Below are 14,961 nucleotides of genomic sequence, written 5' to 3'. Positions count from 1 at the left end.
CCCTCCTCCCTCTGCCTGCCTCTCTGCCTTCTTGTGATCTCTCTCTCTGTCAAATAAATAAATAAAATCTTTAAAAAAAAAAAAAAAGAGCTCCAGAGAGAAATGGAGGGAAGGGGGAAATCATAATTGAAAAAAAAAAAAAAAATCAAGGAAGTTTTCCCAGAATGAATGCCGTGAGAATACAATCAACAGATCCAGTAATGAAAATAAATGAAGATGTTGCTGAGAAATGTCAGCTCCCTGAGGACAAGGAAAAGAAAAGCGGGTGACACACAGGCTTATGGATCAGAATGACTTTGGGGTTTTAACAGTAATACTGGAAATTACGAGACAACGGAATGATGCCTTCAGAATTCTAAAGAAAATGATCTCCAGCCCAGAATTTTATACCTATCCAGAAGGCCTATCAAGACCAAAGATGTTTTCAGATACACGGTGTCTCTAAAATTTTACCCACCCCACCCCCATGTGCTTTTTGTCAGGAGGCTCAGAAGACAAGAGAGAAAAACCCAGGAAGAGTGAGAATTAGACTATGACAAGAACCAAACCAGGGGCCAGGTGAAGGGATCAAGATGGTAGCTATGTGGCAGACAGGGGCAGGCCAGAGGCCACGAGAGAACCTTCTTCCATATGATGAAATTAATGGAGTACGTGATGCGAATATATGTGAAGAAGAGGTTCATATAGTTAACAGAGAATTTTGAACTGACAAAGAAAACTCAGCCACTAAGCAACTGAAAAAAAAAAAAGACAATTATTAACTCCAGGAAAAACAAAGAATTGTGTGGGAGAGGAAAGTAATCACGGTTTACTACTTGTGGCAGCTGTGGGAGCATTTACACAGTCATAACATGTAAACACTGCATATTCATCTGGCCAGAATCACAGTGTGGGAGGCTGGAGTAATTTAAATAAGAGTATGAGTATGTGTCTTCCATAGTAAGCAGTGAATGGAAAATACCTAAAATTGAAAAATCAAGAGGTAGCCACACAAACACGGTATTAAAGACAGGAACGCAAACAGCAAGATGATACAATAAATAAGGTAAAAGCAGATTCCTCTGGGGTGGGAGAAATTGGGGGAGGGCAGGCAGATGGAAGACTGTTGGTTTTCGTTTAAAAAAAAAAATCTCGTATTTGACTTTCCAAACTATGTGGATGTATAACTCTGATAAAAATAGAACTAAAAGTTAGGGGAAAAAATGTAAAAAGGAATACTGGGGAGAAAAAGAATTCGGCAGAAGCAGAAATCAGAGCAAGAGGTAACAGTGAGAAGCACAAGGTATCCTTTGTGAATCCAAGAGGCTGCTGGGAAGGGGCACAAAGAGGGTAATTCTGGAATTTTCACGGCCCACCTGAGGCAATATATTGTAGTGGTTGAGGGGCTGGGCTCAGAATCTGACGACCAGGGTTTAGATCCCAGCTCTGCTGCTCAGTAGCTGCGGGATCTGCCTGTGCCTCAATTTCCTCATCTGTAAAATGGGAATGACAATATTCACCTCTAAAGTCTTATGGTCTCCCAACAGTTGTAATATTGAGGTCTTACCTCAGTTGGAGAAAGGGTCTTTACAGAGGAAATCAAGTTAAGGTAATTAGAGTGGCCCCTAATCCAGTAAGACAGGTGTCCTTACAAAAAGGGGGAATTTGGACACAGAGACACATAAATGGAAGATGATGGAGAAGATGCCCATCCACAAGCCAAGGGAAGTTCCCTCCCTTTGCCCTGAGAAGGAACCCAGAGGACTTCTAGCCTCCAGAACCATGAGGCAACAAATTTACAATAGCCCCAGAAAACTAATAATGAACTAATTAAATGAGTTAGAGCAGAACTGGATATATAATAAACACTCTAGTAAATTGAAAAGAGAGGAACGATCTGAGCCTTGGCAGGGATATGGGACAAGGGGAACTTTGCACTGTAGGCGTGTAAGTTGGCACGACCACTTTGGAGGATGTCTGGCAGGATCTTTTGAAGCCAAGCCTCTCTCTCCCTGTGATCCTGCCCTTCTGCCCAGGGGGATTTACCCAAGAAAAATGAATGGCGCACGTCCTCCAAAGACTTGTACAAGAATGTTCACAGTAGAGCATTAATAATGGCCAAACCCTGGAAACAATCCAGATGTGCACCAGCAGTAGAATGGACGAATTGTGGTGTAGTCAGAGAGCAGTATACTCAGTGGGATATAGGAATGAACGAGTCTGGTAGAGCGTGGGGGCAAAACAAGCCGGACTGGTGGGAGAGGGGAACTGGAAATGGTCCATACCCTAATCTGGTCATACGAACACAGCCACATGTTATATAGACAGTCAATGAGCTTCACACTTAAGATTTGCAGGTTCAGGGCGCCTGGGTGGTTCAGTGGGTTAAAGTCTCTGCCTTCGGCTCAGGTCATGATCCCAGGGTCCTGGGATTGGGCCCCGCATTGGGCTCTCTGCTGGGCAGGGAGCCTGCTTCCTCCTCTCTCTCTCTGCCTACTTGTGATCTCTGTCTGTCAAATAAATAAATAAAAATATTTTTAAAAGTAAATAAAATGTTTAAAAAAAAGATTTGCAGGTTCTCTCTCAACAACAAAAAATGACACAGATGAAGCCTCAAGCCCAATTTTAGCTATTAAGGGCAGGGGTTGTGGCTGACCTTCGGATGAAAAACAAAACAAAACAAATGCATATCCACCATTCTCTGAAGTCAGGGGCAGGAGAGATTTGGATTCATTCTTTGAGATGGGGCTGCTCTCCAAAACTCAGGAACTAAGTGGATCTGGGACATGGGGTCCCCCCCCAGTGTCTGAATTTTTGCTCTCTGAAGGGGAGGAAATTGACTGAGAAAGTGACGCATAGCTCTAGAAGTACAAGAAGACAGTTCCCAGGGTTCCCAAGGAAGAGCTCGTCCCTGTCCGGGTGTAGGGGTGGGTGGGCAGAGCTTGGGGAAGCTGCCCTGCTTTGGGGAACAAAGGGAGAGGATCTGGAATTCCCAGGGGCCTTCCTGGAGGGAGGGGCTGAGGCCCAACCGGAAGAAGAGGGAAGGGGGTAGAGATGAGTCAGCTGGCTGGCTGGGGAGGATACTCTGGGGGTTAGCACGGAAGTGAAAAAGTCCCAAGGGGCCGGGGGTGGGGGCCAGGGCTGTTCCTAATGTTCATTAGGAAAATTTGCATTTACATGATGTAGACCGGGTGGCCCAATAGCGTAGCTACACGCCTTGTGGCTGTTCCGTGCACTTGAACGCAGGGAGTCTGAACTGAGATGTGTTGGGTGTATAATGCACGACCGACTTCGTGCGGGGGGGGGGCGGGGGGTGAGGGGGGGGGGGGACGTTGGGAGATTATGTAAAAGGTCCCAACCGTTTTTTATGCTAATTACATATTGCAATAATATTTTGGATACACTGGGTTAAGTAACATGCATTACTAAGATGAATTTCACCGGTTTCTTTTTACGTCTTTTAATGTGACGACTGAAAAAACTTTACCGCCACGCTGGATTCCAGAGGACAGCGGCTTCCCAGGCTCAATCCCAAACCCAGCACTGGACACTCAGGTCTGAGGCCAGCGGAGGCTTTTGCGGGGATTAAGGGAAGGGGTGGGCTTTGATTTTGGTTAATAGCTCTGGGGCTGGGAAGACCCACTGGGGGCCAGTGAGATGCTCCAGAAAGCGAATTAGATCTGGCAAAGAGGAGCTTGAAGCCAGAGCAAGCCTGAGAAGCACAGGAAATTTGCAGCTTCTCTGGAGAGGAGTTTGGAGCCAATGTTAGAGCAATCCTCGAGGGGGCGGGGAACCCCTATATGACATCTGGGGATGGGGCAAGCAAAGAAGATCAGGAAGGGGAAGAAGTCCAAATAGGAGAAGAGGAGAAAGGAGGAGGAAGGGGGAGGGGCGGAAGAGGAAGAGGAGGAAGAGGAAGAGGATGAGAAGGAGGAAATGAAGGGAAAAGAAGGAAGGGAAGAAATAGGAACAACAAGAGAGCTAAGAAGAGGCTCTGGTTGGCTCAGTCTGAAGAACCCAGGATTCTTGATCTCCGGGTTGTGAGTTCGAGCCCCACGTGGGATGTAAAGATTACAAATAAATAAATGAATGAACTTAAACCAATAAAAAGGTAAAAAGACAGAGTTCTGGATTGACACTTACCACAATGGCAGCCACTAGTCAGGTGTGGCCCTTGAGCCTTTGGAATGTGGCAAGTCCAAACTGAGATGTGCTGTGAGTAGAACGTATTTCAAATTATAAAAATAAATAGGGGCACCTGGGTGGCTCAGTGGGTTAAAGCCTCTGCCTTCGGCTCAGGTCATGATCCCAGGGTCCTGGAATCGAGCCCTGCATCAGGCTCTCTGCTCAGCAGGGAGCCTGCTTCCCTTCCCCTCTCTCTGCCTGCCTCTCTGCCTACTTGTGATCTCTGTCTGTCAAATGAATAAATAAAATTTAAAAAAATTAAATTATTAATTTTTATATCACATATTGTAGTCATATACTGGAGATATTGGGGTAAACACAGTATTTCACTAAAATTAGTATCACCTGTTTCTTTTGAGTGTGGCCAATAGAAAATTTTAAATTACATATATGGCTCCTCAGCTCTGCTCTAGGGAAAAAAAGAAAAAAAAGCTGGAGGAAACTCCTAGAATCATGAACAGTGGATAACGAGGGGAAGCAGGGAGATCTTCTCTTTTTACCTCATTATTATTTTTTTAAAATATTTTATTTATTTTATAAATAAATAGGGATAGCACAGAGGGAGAGTGAGAGGGAGAAACGGACTCCCCACTGAGCAGAGATTTTTTTTTCCCCCCAGATGGGACTCAATCTCAGGACCCTGAGATCATGACCTGAGCCCAAGGAAGGCGCTTAATTGACTGAGCCACTCCCAGGCGCCCCTTTGCCTTATTATTTTTAACACCAATGAAGTGTTACTTTAGCAAGTAAAACCGCTAAAGAGAGGTTATAAGACATTTGAGGGAAGGGAAATTTTGTTCCAGGGCTTGGGAATGTGAAGCAAAGGGTGCCAGGCACAGAGAAAGGGGGTGTCCTCCAGATGGGGTAGGCCCAGGAGGGGACAAAGGGGTCCACCAGGCTTCGCGGCCGAAGGAAATGCAGGAAGCCAGTGGAGGAAAGGTACACTGGAGAGCAGTCCAAGACTGCTTGCTCACCAGTGTGGGAAGGTTCATCTTTGAGATCCCTAGTGGAGTAGGGGTGTGGCAAGCCAGAAACCACGTGACCAGGCCCCGCCCTGACCGCCCCAGATTGGCCCCAGAATAGACCCCTGACTCCCAGCTGGACCCACCGGAGTGTCACTAGCCAGGATGTGAAATTGAACGGAGGCATGGGCTCACAGGGGACCCTGAGCAGAAGGGCTGTGCGGAAGCTGGGGACCAAGGTAACATGCAGACTGACTAAGACGGGAGCCAGTGGCCCCTGAGAGGAAGAGACAGAAGCAAGGGAGGAGCCTTGGTTCCTGATGTTTTATTTCCCAGAGCTGCTTTGTAACTAGGTGGGATTGTTGATGCCATATTATGAAGGCAAAAATTAAGGCTCAGAAGCTCAACTGATTGGCCTAGGGCCCACACAAGTAAGGGGTAGCTCCCATTCCAACCCTGGACCATCTGGTTTAACCATCAGTGCTGTCTGCTATTCAACATAGTACTAGAAGTCCTAGCCTCAGCAATCAGACAACAAAAAGAAATTAAAGGCATCCGAATCGGCAAAGAAGAAGTCAAACTCTCACTCTTTGAAGACGATATGATACTTTATGTGGAAAACCCAAAAGACTCCACTCCAAAACTACTAGAACTCATACAGGAATTCAGTAAAGTGTCAGGATATAAAATCAATCCACAGAAATCAGCTGCATTTCTATATACCAACAGAAGACAGAAGAAAGAGAAATTAAGGAGTTGATCCCATTTACAACTGCACCCAAAACCTAGGAATAAACCTAACCAAAGAGGCAAGGAATCTGTACTCAGAAAACTATAAAGTATTCATGAAAGAAACCGAGGAAGACACAAAGAAATGGAAAAACGTTCCACACTCATGGATTGGAAGAACAAATATTGTGAAATATTGTCTATGCTACCTAAAGCAATCTATACATTTATGAAATCCCTATCAAAATACCATCAATTTTTTTCAAAGAAATGGAACAAATAATCCTAAAATTTATATGGAACCAGAAGAGACCCTGAATAGCCAGAGGAATGTTGAAAAAGAAAGCCAAAGTTGGCGGTATCACAATTCCAGACTTCAAGCTCTATTACAAAGCTGTAATCATCAAGACAGTATGGTACTGGCACAAAAACAGACACATAGATCAATGAAACAGAATAGAGAGCCCAGAAATAGACCCTCAACTCTATGGTCAACTCATCTTCAACAAAGCAGGAAAGAATGTCGAATGGAAAAAAGACAGTCTCTTCAGCAAATGGTGTTGGGAAAATTGGACGGCCACATGCAGAAGAATGAAACTGGACCATTTCCTTATACCACACACAAAAATAGATTCAAAATGGATGAAAGACATCAATGGAAGACAGGAATCCATCAAAATTCTTGAGGAGAACACAGGCAGCAACCTCTTTGACCTCAGCCACAGCAATTTCTTCCTAGAAACATCACCACAGGCAAGGGAAGCAAGGGCAAAAATGAACTATCGGGACTTCATCAAGATCAAAAGCTTTTGCACAGCAAAGGAAACAGTCAACAAAACCAAAAGAAAACCGACAAATGGGAGAAGATATTTGCAAATGACATATCAGATAAAGGGCTAGTATCCAAAATCTATAAAGAGCTTATCAAACTCAACACCCAAAGAACAAATAATCTGATCAAGAAATGGGCAGAGGACATGAACAGACACTTCTGCAAAGAAGACCTCACACCAATCAGAATGGATAAAATTAACAAGTCGGGAAATGACAGATGTCCGCAAGGATGAGGAGAAAGGGGAGCTGAACCCTCCTACACTGTTGGTGGGAAGGCAAGCTGGGGCAGCCACTCTGGAAAACAGCATGGAGGGTCCTCAAAAAGTTGAAAGTAGAGCTACCCTATGACCCAGCAATCACACTACTGGGTATTTGCCCTAAAGATACAAATGTAGTGATCCAAAGTGGCACCTACACCCGAATGTTCATAGCAGCAATGTCCACAATAGCCAAACTATGAAAAGACCCCAGATGTCCATCAACAGATGAATGGATAAAAAAGATGTGATGTGTATATATACATATATACAATGGAATACTATGCAGCCATCAAAAGAAATGAAATCTTGCCATTTGCAACAACGTGGGTGGAACTAGAGCATATTATGCTGAGTGAAATAAGTCAATCAGAGAAAGACAGTTATTATATAATCTCTCTGATAGGAGGAATTTGAGAGGCAGGCAGGCGGCTGTGGCAGGTAGGGAAGGAAAAAATGAAACAAGATGGGATCGGGAGGGAGACAAACCATAAGAGACTCTTCTTAATATCACAAAATAAACTAAGGGTTGCCGGGGGGATGGGAGGGTAGCGATAGGGTAGTTGGGTGGTGGACACTGGGGAGGGTATGTGCTATGGTGAGTGCTGTGAAGTGTGTAAGCCTGATGATTCACAGACCTGTACCCCTGAGGCATATAATACATTATATGTTAATAAAATAATTTTTTAAAAAACCAGTGCTGTTAAACACCTCCAGAACACTGCTGGGGGACACAAGCACCCCAACATTGTATGGGACGATCTGGATGGGTGGGCTCTAGAGAAAAGATGGATGGATGGATGGCTGGGATGCACAATTTAAAAACCAGTTTTTCCTGTTCTGTGTCCTAGCTCTTCTGCCTGGGATTCTCCAAACTCAGTACCCATCGCAGACCTCTGGCAAGGGACTGCTACTCTAGACCCCGTGCTTCTGAGCATCCCCACTCCACCCCCCTTTTCCAGAGGAATCCTTGGGGCCAAGGAGTTGTACCCACCCAGAATCTACATCTCTGTTGGGTATTTATGCTCTGGGAACCTGGAGTAGGTAGAATGATGGTCTCCCAAAGATATCCACACCCTGGGGCGCCTGGGTGGCTCAGCCAGTTAAGTGTCTGCCTTCTGCTCAGGCCATGATCCCAGGGTCCTGGGATTGAGCCCCGTATCAGGCTCCCTGCTCAGTGGAGAGTCTGCTTCTCCCTCTCCCTCTACCTCTCCCCCGACTCATGCTTGCGCACGCTCTCTTTCTTTCTCTCAGATAAATAAAATTAAAAATATTTTAAAATAAGATATCCATGCCCTAATACTTGGAACTTGTCATCTTACGCTGGAAAAGAGACTCTGCAGATGTGAATAAATGAAGCACTTGGGATGGGGAGATTAGCCTGGGTTATGCGGGTGGACCCAATGTCGTCACAAGGTCCTTTCAAGAAGAAGGGCGGAGGGTCAGTGAGAGTAGAAGCTGGATAATGCTGGAAGAGTTTCAAGGACCCCAGGGCCAGGAGCCAAGGAACGCAGGCAGCCTTGAGAAGCTGCGAGAGACGAGCAAACAGATTCAGGTGGGAGGACAAAGAGTCAGGTGCTCTCCTGGAAGGCAGAATTCCAAACTTGAACTTGTTTAGCCTTTCTGTTGGTTAAGGTCTATTTGTTGAGGCAGGAGGACCCAACCTCATGAACGGTCGGCTGGCACGATCGATAAACTTTCAACAGTCTGACATGAGGTATGCGAGCCTCCGTATGTACTCTTCTGCAAACGTTAGCCATCGGGCTGCCCAAAGTCTTGGTTGAAAAGGAAAAAGCCTGTTACCCCAAATTCCTCCAGTTCATGCTTCGAGGGGGAGGGTAGAGGAGAAAAGGGCAGTTCTCTGCCGGGAGTGGAGTGGGGCAGAGAGAAAGGAGACGGGACTAATGAGAAGGGGCTCAGTGTCCGAAATGAGGCTTGCAGGGAAAGAAGACACAGAGAGGTCACAGGGAGAGACGGAGATGAGAGACCTCGTGACCCCCTAGAAGTCCAGAGAGAGGAAGTAGAGTCCCATAGAAGAAAAAGAGGCAAGAGGGAGGCTGTCTGGTGGCACAGTTACACATTCCACGGATGGCTTGGCCGGCACAATCTCCATTTGCAACCTCGCCCTCTGTCACTGTCTACAACAGAGCCTAGGAGGCCAACACACTCAATTTCCCAGCTTCCTCTGAAACTGGGAGTGACCCTCTGGCACACTCTGTGAAACAGCCACAAGCTCCTCAGAAAGGCATACTTGCCCCAGTAAAAAGGCAAGGCCTTGCCAGGAGGAAATCCACTCTTTCCCTCGTTCTCCTCCTTCTTGCCTGCAACCAAGATAGGCTCCATGGCGGGGCAGCAGCCATCTTGTGACCATGAGGCAAGCACAATGAGCAAGAAGGTCTAGGCACCAAGGTTAGCAGAATAAATACACGGGAAGAGTTTGGGTCGTTGATGGTATCTTCGAGCTATCATGCCAGCGTCGGACTTCTTACTGAGAGAGAAAAAGAAACCTCTCTCTGTTTAAGCAGTCCTAAGGATCTGGGTGACCTACCTCTTTTATTGACTATTGGTATGCAGTGCAGGAACTGTGCCTGGCACAGAGCTGGTATTCCCACAAAGCCTAGGTTTCTTTACTGCTTCTGGTTCTGCATCGCGATGCTTACCCAACCATCTTCCTTACACCCGGTCAGCTGAGTTTCTTTTCTTGCAGCTCAACAATTCCATCAAGACAGAGGTATAAAAAGGAGGGGCTGCTTGAGAGGTGAGCTACGTGGGGAAGGTGATTCAAAGGACCACACTGATGTCTGTCCATCCATTCTCCACCTTGCACTGCTTGGGGGGGGGGGGGGCATTTGCAAATGGAAATCAGATCACACCCTTCCCTACTTAAAATCTCCCTGCCTCATGGCTTCTTGCTGCCCTTCGAAGAAAACCCAGCCCTGATCTCAGCTTCAGGGCTCACCGGAGTACCCTACTCTCACCCCCCCTCTAATGTCAGCTCTGCCCCTCAGTCACATTGACCTTCTTGCTGTTCCTCCAGTAATCCCTCGCCTGCCTCGAGCCATCTGCACACCCTGTTTCCTCTGCCTGCAGGGCTCTGCCTCCACAAGTCCAGGAGACTAGGCCTCACCTCCCTCAGGGCTCTGCTCCAGTCACCACCTCCGAGAGGCCCGCCCTGAACACCTTGGTGAATATATCCCAGTTTAGTCACGCCCTAGCTCACCGTCACTTTCTGGATTATCCTGATTCTTCTGTTTGTCCATTTCTTATTCATGTCCCACCCCTGGACCCTAAGCTCCCTTGAAGGGAGGGAGTCTGCCTGGCAGAGAAGAGGGGCCAAGAAAATAAATGATGTGTGTTGAATGATGAAATCAAAGAGGGGCAGGGAGAAAGTTACTGTAATCAGCTTTCTTGTAACCTTGGTCTTTACGATGGAGTCTGAACTTAACTCTACCCCCATGATTTGGGAAACTGAAGTTCAAAAACAAAACCAAACGAACAACCTCATCCAAGTATCCATTCCAGTGGGTTCAGATCCCATGATCATAATGAAAATAATAATTCAGCAGCAAGCGTCCACGGTAAGCCGGCACTTCCCCTACCAAATAATATATTACACAGCCCAATCATAATAGCCATAATCATTCTTACAACAACCTTAGGAGGTGGGTCCTTTTCTTATCCCCATTTTACAGAGGAGGAAACGAAGGCTCAGAGGGGTTGAGTAATTTGCCCAAGGTCACACAGCCATGAAGAGACAGAGCCCGGTTTTGAACCCTGGCAATCCGGCTCTGGAATCTCTAAGTCCTGGGTCTCTGAAGACATCTGAAGGCATCATAAGGACCCTGGTTGTGCAAGGGGGGGGCCCGTTCGCTGCCACCCTCAATGATCTAGGTATGCCCTCCAGGCCGACCCACCCCTGGCTGACCTGACGCTGATGAGTGGCGCCCGGCCCCTGGCACTCTGCCCGCATCCTTAGGGCCCTCGGCGGCCCCCCACCCCCCAGCCCGAGTCTGCGCTGACCCTGCCTTGAGCTGAATGAGCGCTTCCTCTACGCGGGGCTGATTGTAGCGCACCATATAGCTGTGCATGTCGGGGTAGTTGCTGCGAATGTTCTTCTCCGTGGACCCGTTGGGCACCGTCCCAAACTTCAGGGGCGGGTACTGCTCCTGGGGCCGCTGGAACTGGGGCAGAATGGGAAGTTATTAGGGCGCCCCCCTGGGGCCATCCGGGTCAAGAATAGCCTTGACCCAGATGCTCTGTTCTGGGGGACACCTGCCAACTGGCAGGCACCCCAGCCCAGAAGTGTTTCTCCAACGTGCTCACCGTGACCCTCTTCTGCTCCCACCCAGCAGATCCATCTGCAGACAGCCACCATATACACACACACACACACACACACACACACACACACACACACGTGCACACACACATATATGCATAGAGTCTGGAGGAATACTGAAATATTTAACACCCGGCACGGCCTGATCATGGTCCAGTCTGGAAGGGCACTGGCTACAGAGTTTGAGAAGGGCCACAGAGGCCTCTGATGTGCCAGGCATTAACCCTTTGTTTGCTGGATCATGGGAGGTCCCAGGGGTGGGGGTTGGCCTGGCAGGGGACTGGAGGCAATTGTTATTTACAAATCCATTCAGAAATAGCGCCCCTTTTTTTTTTTTTTAAAGAGAAAGAGAGAGAACTCGTGCATGTGTGAGCCCTGGGGTGGGGTCGGTAGGGGCAGAGGGAAAGAGAAAATCCTAAACAGACTCCATGCTCAGCATGAGCCCAATGCAGGGGTCAATCTTACAACTCTGAGATCATGACCTGAGCTAAAATCAAAAGCTGGATGCCTAACTGACTGAGCCATCTAGGCGCCCCAAAAGTTTACTCTTTGAACAACAGACATAGCCATACGGTGTGTGCTGACTCAGTGTCAAGTGTGTATATGACTAAAACAAAGGTACAGACTTATTTTTATTTGGTAATTAAAAAAAAAAAATGCTTGTTGGGATGCCCGGGTGGCTCAGTCAGTTAAGCGTCTGCCTCAGCTCAGGTCATGATCCCAGGGTCCTGGGATCGAACCCCGTATTAGGCTCCCTGCTCAGGGGAGAGCCTGCTTCTCCCTCTGCCTGCCATTCGACCTGCTTGTGTTCTCTCTCTCTGACAAATAAATTAATAAAATCCTAAAAAAAAAAAAATGCTTGTTGCAATCCACTGAACTGATTTCTCAACCTTCTAGTAGGTCCTGATAATCCAGTGAACCACTTCAACCTCAGACCGTGCTCTGCAAACCACTAGTACCTGAACAGACCATGATCTGCAATGAGGTAAGTATAGAAATCAAGAGAATGAGCACTTAGAGCAATATTTTCCAAGAAGATTTTTAAATTTGTTTCTTTTTAAAGTAAACTCTACACCAAATGTGGGATTCGAACTTATGACCCCGAGATCAAGAGTCGCATGTTCTACCGACTGAGTCAGGCAGGCGCTGGGCATTTAGAGCAATTTGACAGAATAATTTTATGTCTGTTGAAACTACATAAAAATTCGGGTTTGAATTGTGCATGTCTTGGTTTTCAATTTTATGTTTCATTTCTCGCAATTCATTTCTATTGTATCTTACAAAAGCATTGATCTCTACCGGAGAAAGTTCAAAGATTAGCTCTTCATCACACCCTGAGAGAAGCACTCATCTAGAATATTCCATTTGGCACTACTGCCCTCCCAGGACATTTGGGGTTACTCTCTTCTCCTGGGGATATTTAAATAGTCCATTGTGAAACATAACCATTCTCTTCCAGAATATTCTTTTCTACCATTTTGGAACTCTTCCTGGGAAAAGTCCCCCGGGAATCCTCTTCGGACCTCCCGTTTGCCAAATTCCAGCCTGACCTCCAACCCCAGCCAGCTCCCCCTCTTCCCCAAACACACACACACCTTTCGATCACTGAGCCCAGACACGGTGTCCACATACTCCTCCTGGATCATGAAGGCGGCCAGGTTGGCTGTGTAGCTGGCGAGGAAGATGACGGCGAAGAAGGCCCACACCAACACCATGATTTTGCTGGTGGTCCCCCGGGGGTTCTCCACGGGCACCGAGTTATTGAACACCAGGGCCCAGAGCAGCCAGATGGATTTCCCAATGGTGAAGGTTGAGCCGCCAGGCCCTGCAGGGGGCCAGGAGGGCGACATGGACCCCAAATCCCTTCTACTCCATGAGGGAGCAGAAAGAACTATGATTCCCAGCTCCCAAGGCCTCTGGCGCCTCCAGAGGCCACTGCTCTACCCCAGGGGCTGTTGGGAAATGTAGTTCTATCTGTGGTCCGGGCACTTGGAGGTGGTGGAGGAAGGGGACTCACGCTTGCCCGTGGCCAAGCTGCGGTTGTAGCCGACGGGACTGAGGTACTCGAAGATGAAAACGGTGACGGCGACCACAGTGAGGCACATGACGAACATCATCACCCACACGGCAGGGCTGTAGGGCTCTGGGGGCAAAGAGGTATGGGGTCATGGCTTGGCCAAGCAAAGGACTGGGGGTGGGGGGCATCACAGACACATGAACAAGGTGCATCGCAGACAGAATCTTGTCCTACTGTGTCCCCTTCCCAGGTTCCCCACCTCAGGGACAGGCCTCATTGCCCATCCAGACCCCTGGGAGACAGTCTCTCTCAAGAAAGCCAACTCAATCATTTCTGTAGTTTTGGTCAGCAGATAGATCCTAAATGTTTCCTGAGTCCCAGACCTGAGTCTCCCCCGCTCCCCGGCCACTCACCATGTCCCACACTGAGGCCAGCATCCATGCCCAGGCTCCTCATCCTGGGAGCCCCACCCTCCAACCCATCACAGTCCAACCCATCACAGTCCAACCCCCCATTTGCCAGCCTCGCCCCCTTCCTCCCAGCTTACCCCTCCGCAGCCACAGCCTATACTCCCACCCCTGCCCCCTGCCTCAGCCTTTCCTCCCCATTCTCTCAGCCAACAGGCTCAGGCCTCATCCTCTCTCCTGGCCCATCTCCACCCCACCCTGCAGCCCTGGGGCTCCTTCGGCACCCAGAGGTGACCTGGCCTCTCCCCTGCTCACAGCCTCCTGTGGCACCCCAGCGCCTCCATGAAAGTCACTGTCCCTCAGCCTTGCTTCCACCCTCCTCTCTGGTCTGATCACTCTCTCAAGAGCCCAGTGCTTTAACTGGCCAGAACTCATGGTTCCAGAACGAGCCTCACCCTCTCTGCCTTGTCTCCACCGTCCCTGCCACACCCCCCCCAACGCTGACCCATCGACCAGACGCACTTGCATCCATGTGTCTCCTCCTCACACTGGCAATGAACCCAAATCACCACTTCCTTGAGATTCCTACCAGGTGATCTGCCCTCCCTGGGCCAAGCGCAAGTGGCCAGGACTGCCCCCATCACAGCAGGGTCACCACCCCGGACTGTCACTGCAGCATCTGGGGACACTCCTATTGCCTCTACTGGGCGAAGTGGTGGGGCATAAAATGACCTTGTCACTTCCCTGGTGAAGGCAGGGGCCCCATGTGGTGCATCTCAGGGTACCCTGCAGAGACCTTGGCCAAGAGACAGCCACAGAGATGCTCTCGGCAAAACAGACAGAAACCAAAAGCAAAGGAAGAGATGTCCCTTCTCTCAGCATTGTCACTCCCAGGAGCTTTGCCCAGACTTCAGAGAGCAAGAGGGAACTGACGTGAACAGCTGCCCTTGGCCTGATGTGCACTTTTCCTTCTCTTGTTTCCAAGTTCAGCGAGATCCCTGCCCCATCTACCTCATAGCCACCAACCATCAGGGGCCAGCTTCCTACCCACACTCCAAGCCTGGTCACTCTTCCCACCCTCACTATCATCTTCCTATCCCACATCCACCTCCTCTCTGCGCAGACCTCTCTCTGCCTTCTCATGGGCCTCCTGCCCCCGCTGCCTGCAGTGGGATATTTTAAAAGCCTAGATCTCACCATATACCCCCTCCCCCACCATCTACAGTTAAAACCTTGGCCATTGCCCTAAGAG

General features: G+C 48.4%; 1 protein-coding gene across 1 annotated transcript in view; it reads right to left on the bottom strand.

The window, feature by feature from the left end:
- Window positions 1-14,961, bottom strand: part of GRIN2D (glutamate ionotropic receptor NMDA type subunit 2D) — a 38,850-nt gene that overhangs the window by 8,133 nt on the left and 15,756 nt on the right. Inside the window, exons 9-11 of the mRNA XM_045986936.1 lie at window positions 13,303-13,428; window positions 12,881-13,110; window positions 10,967-11,127 (exon numbers count right to left, since the gene is read on the bottom strand). Coding sequence (XP_045842892.1) covers window positions 10,967-11,127; window positions 12,881-13,110; window positions 13,303-13,428 — 517 coding nt within the window. The remainder of the gene's footprint in view (window positions 1-10,966; window positions 11,128-12,880; window positions 13,111-13,302; window positions 13,429-14,961) is intronic.

The sequence above is a fragment of the Meles meles genome, chromosome 19 (assembly GCF_922984935.1).
Source record: "Meles meles chromosome 19, mMelMel3.1 paternal haplotype, whole genome shotgun sequence".
NCBI lineage: Eukaryota > Metazoa > Chordata > Mammalia > Carnivora > Mustelidae > Meles > Meles meles.
This window is presented reverse-complemented; position numbering and strand designations above follow the sequence as displayed.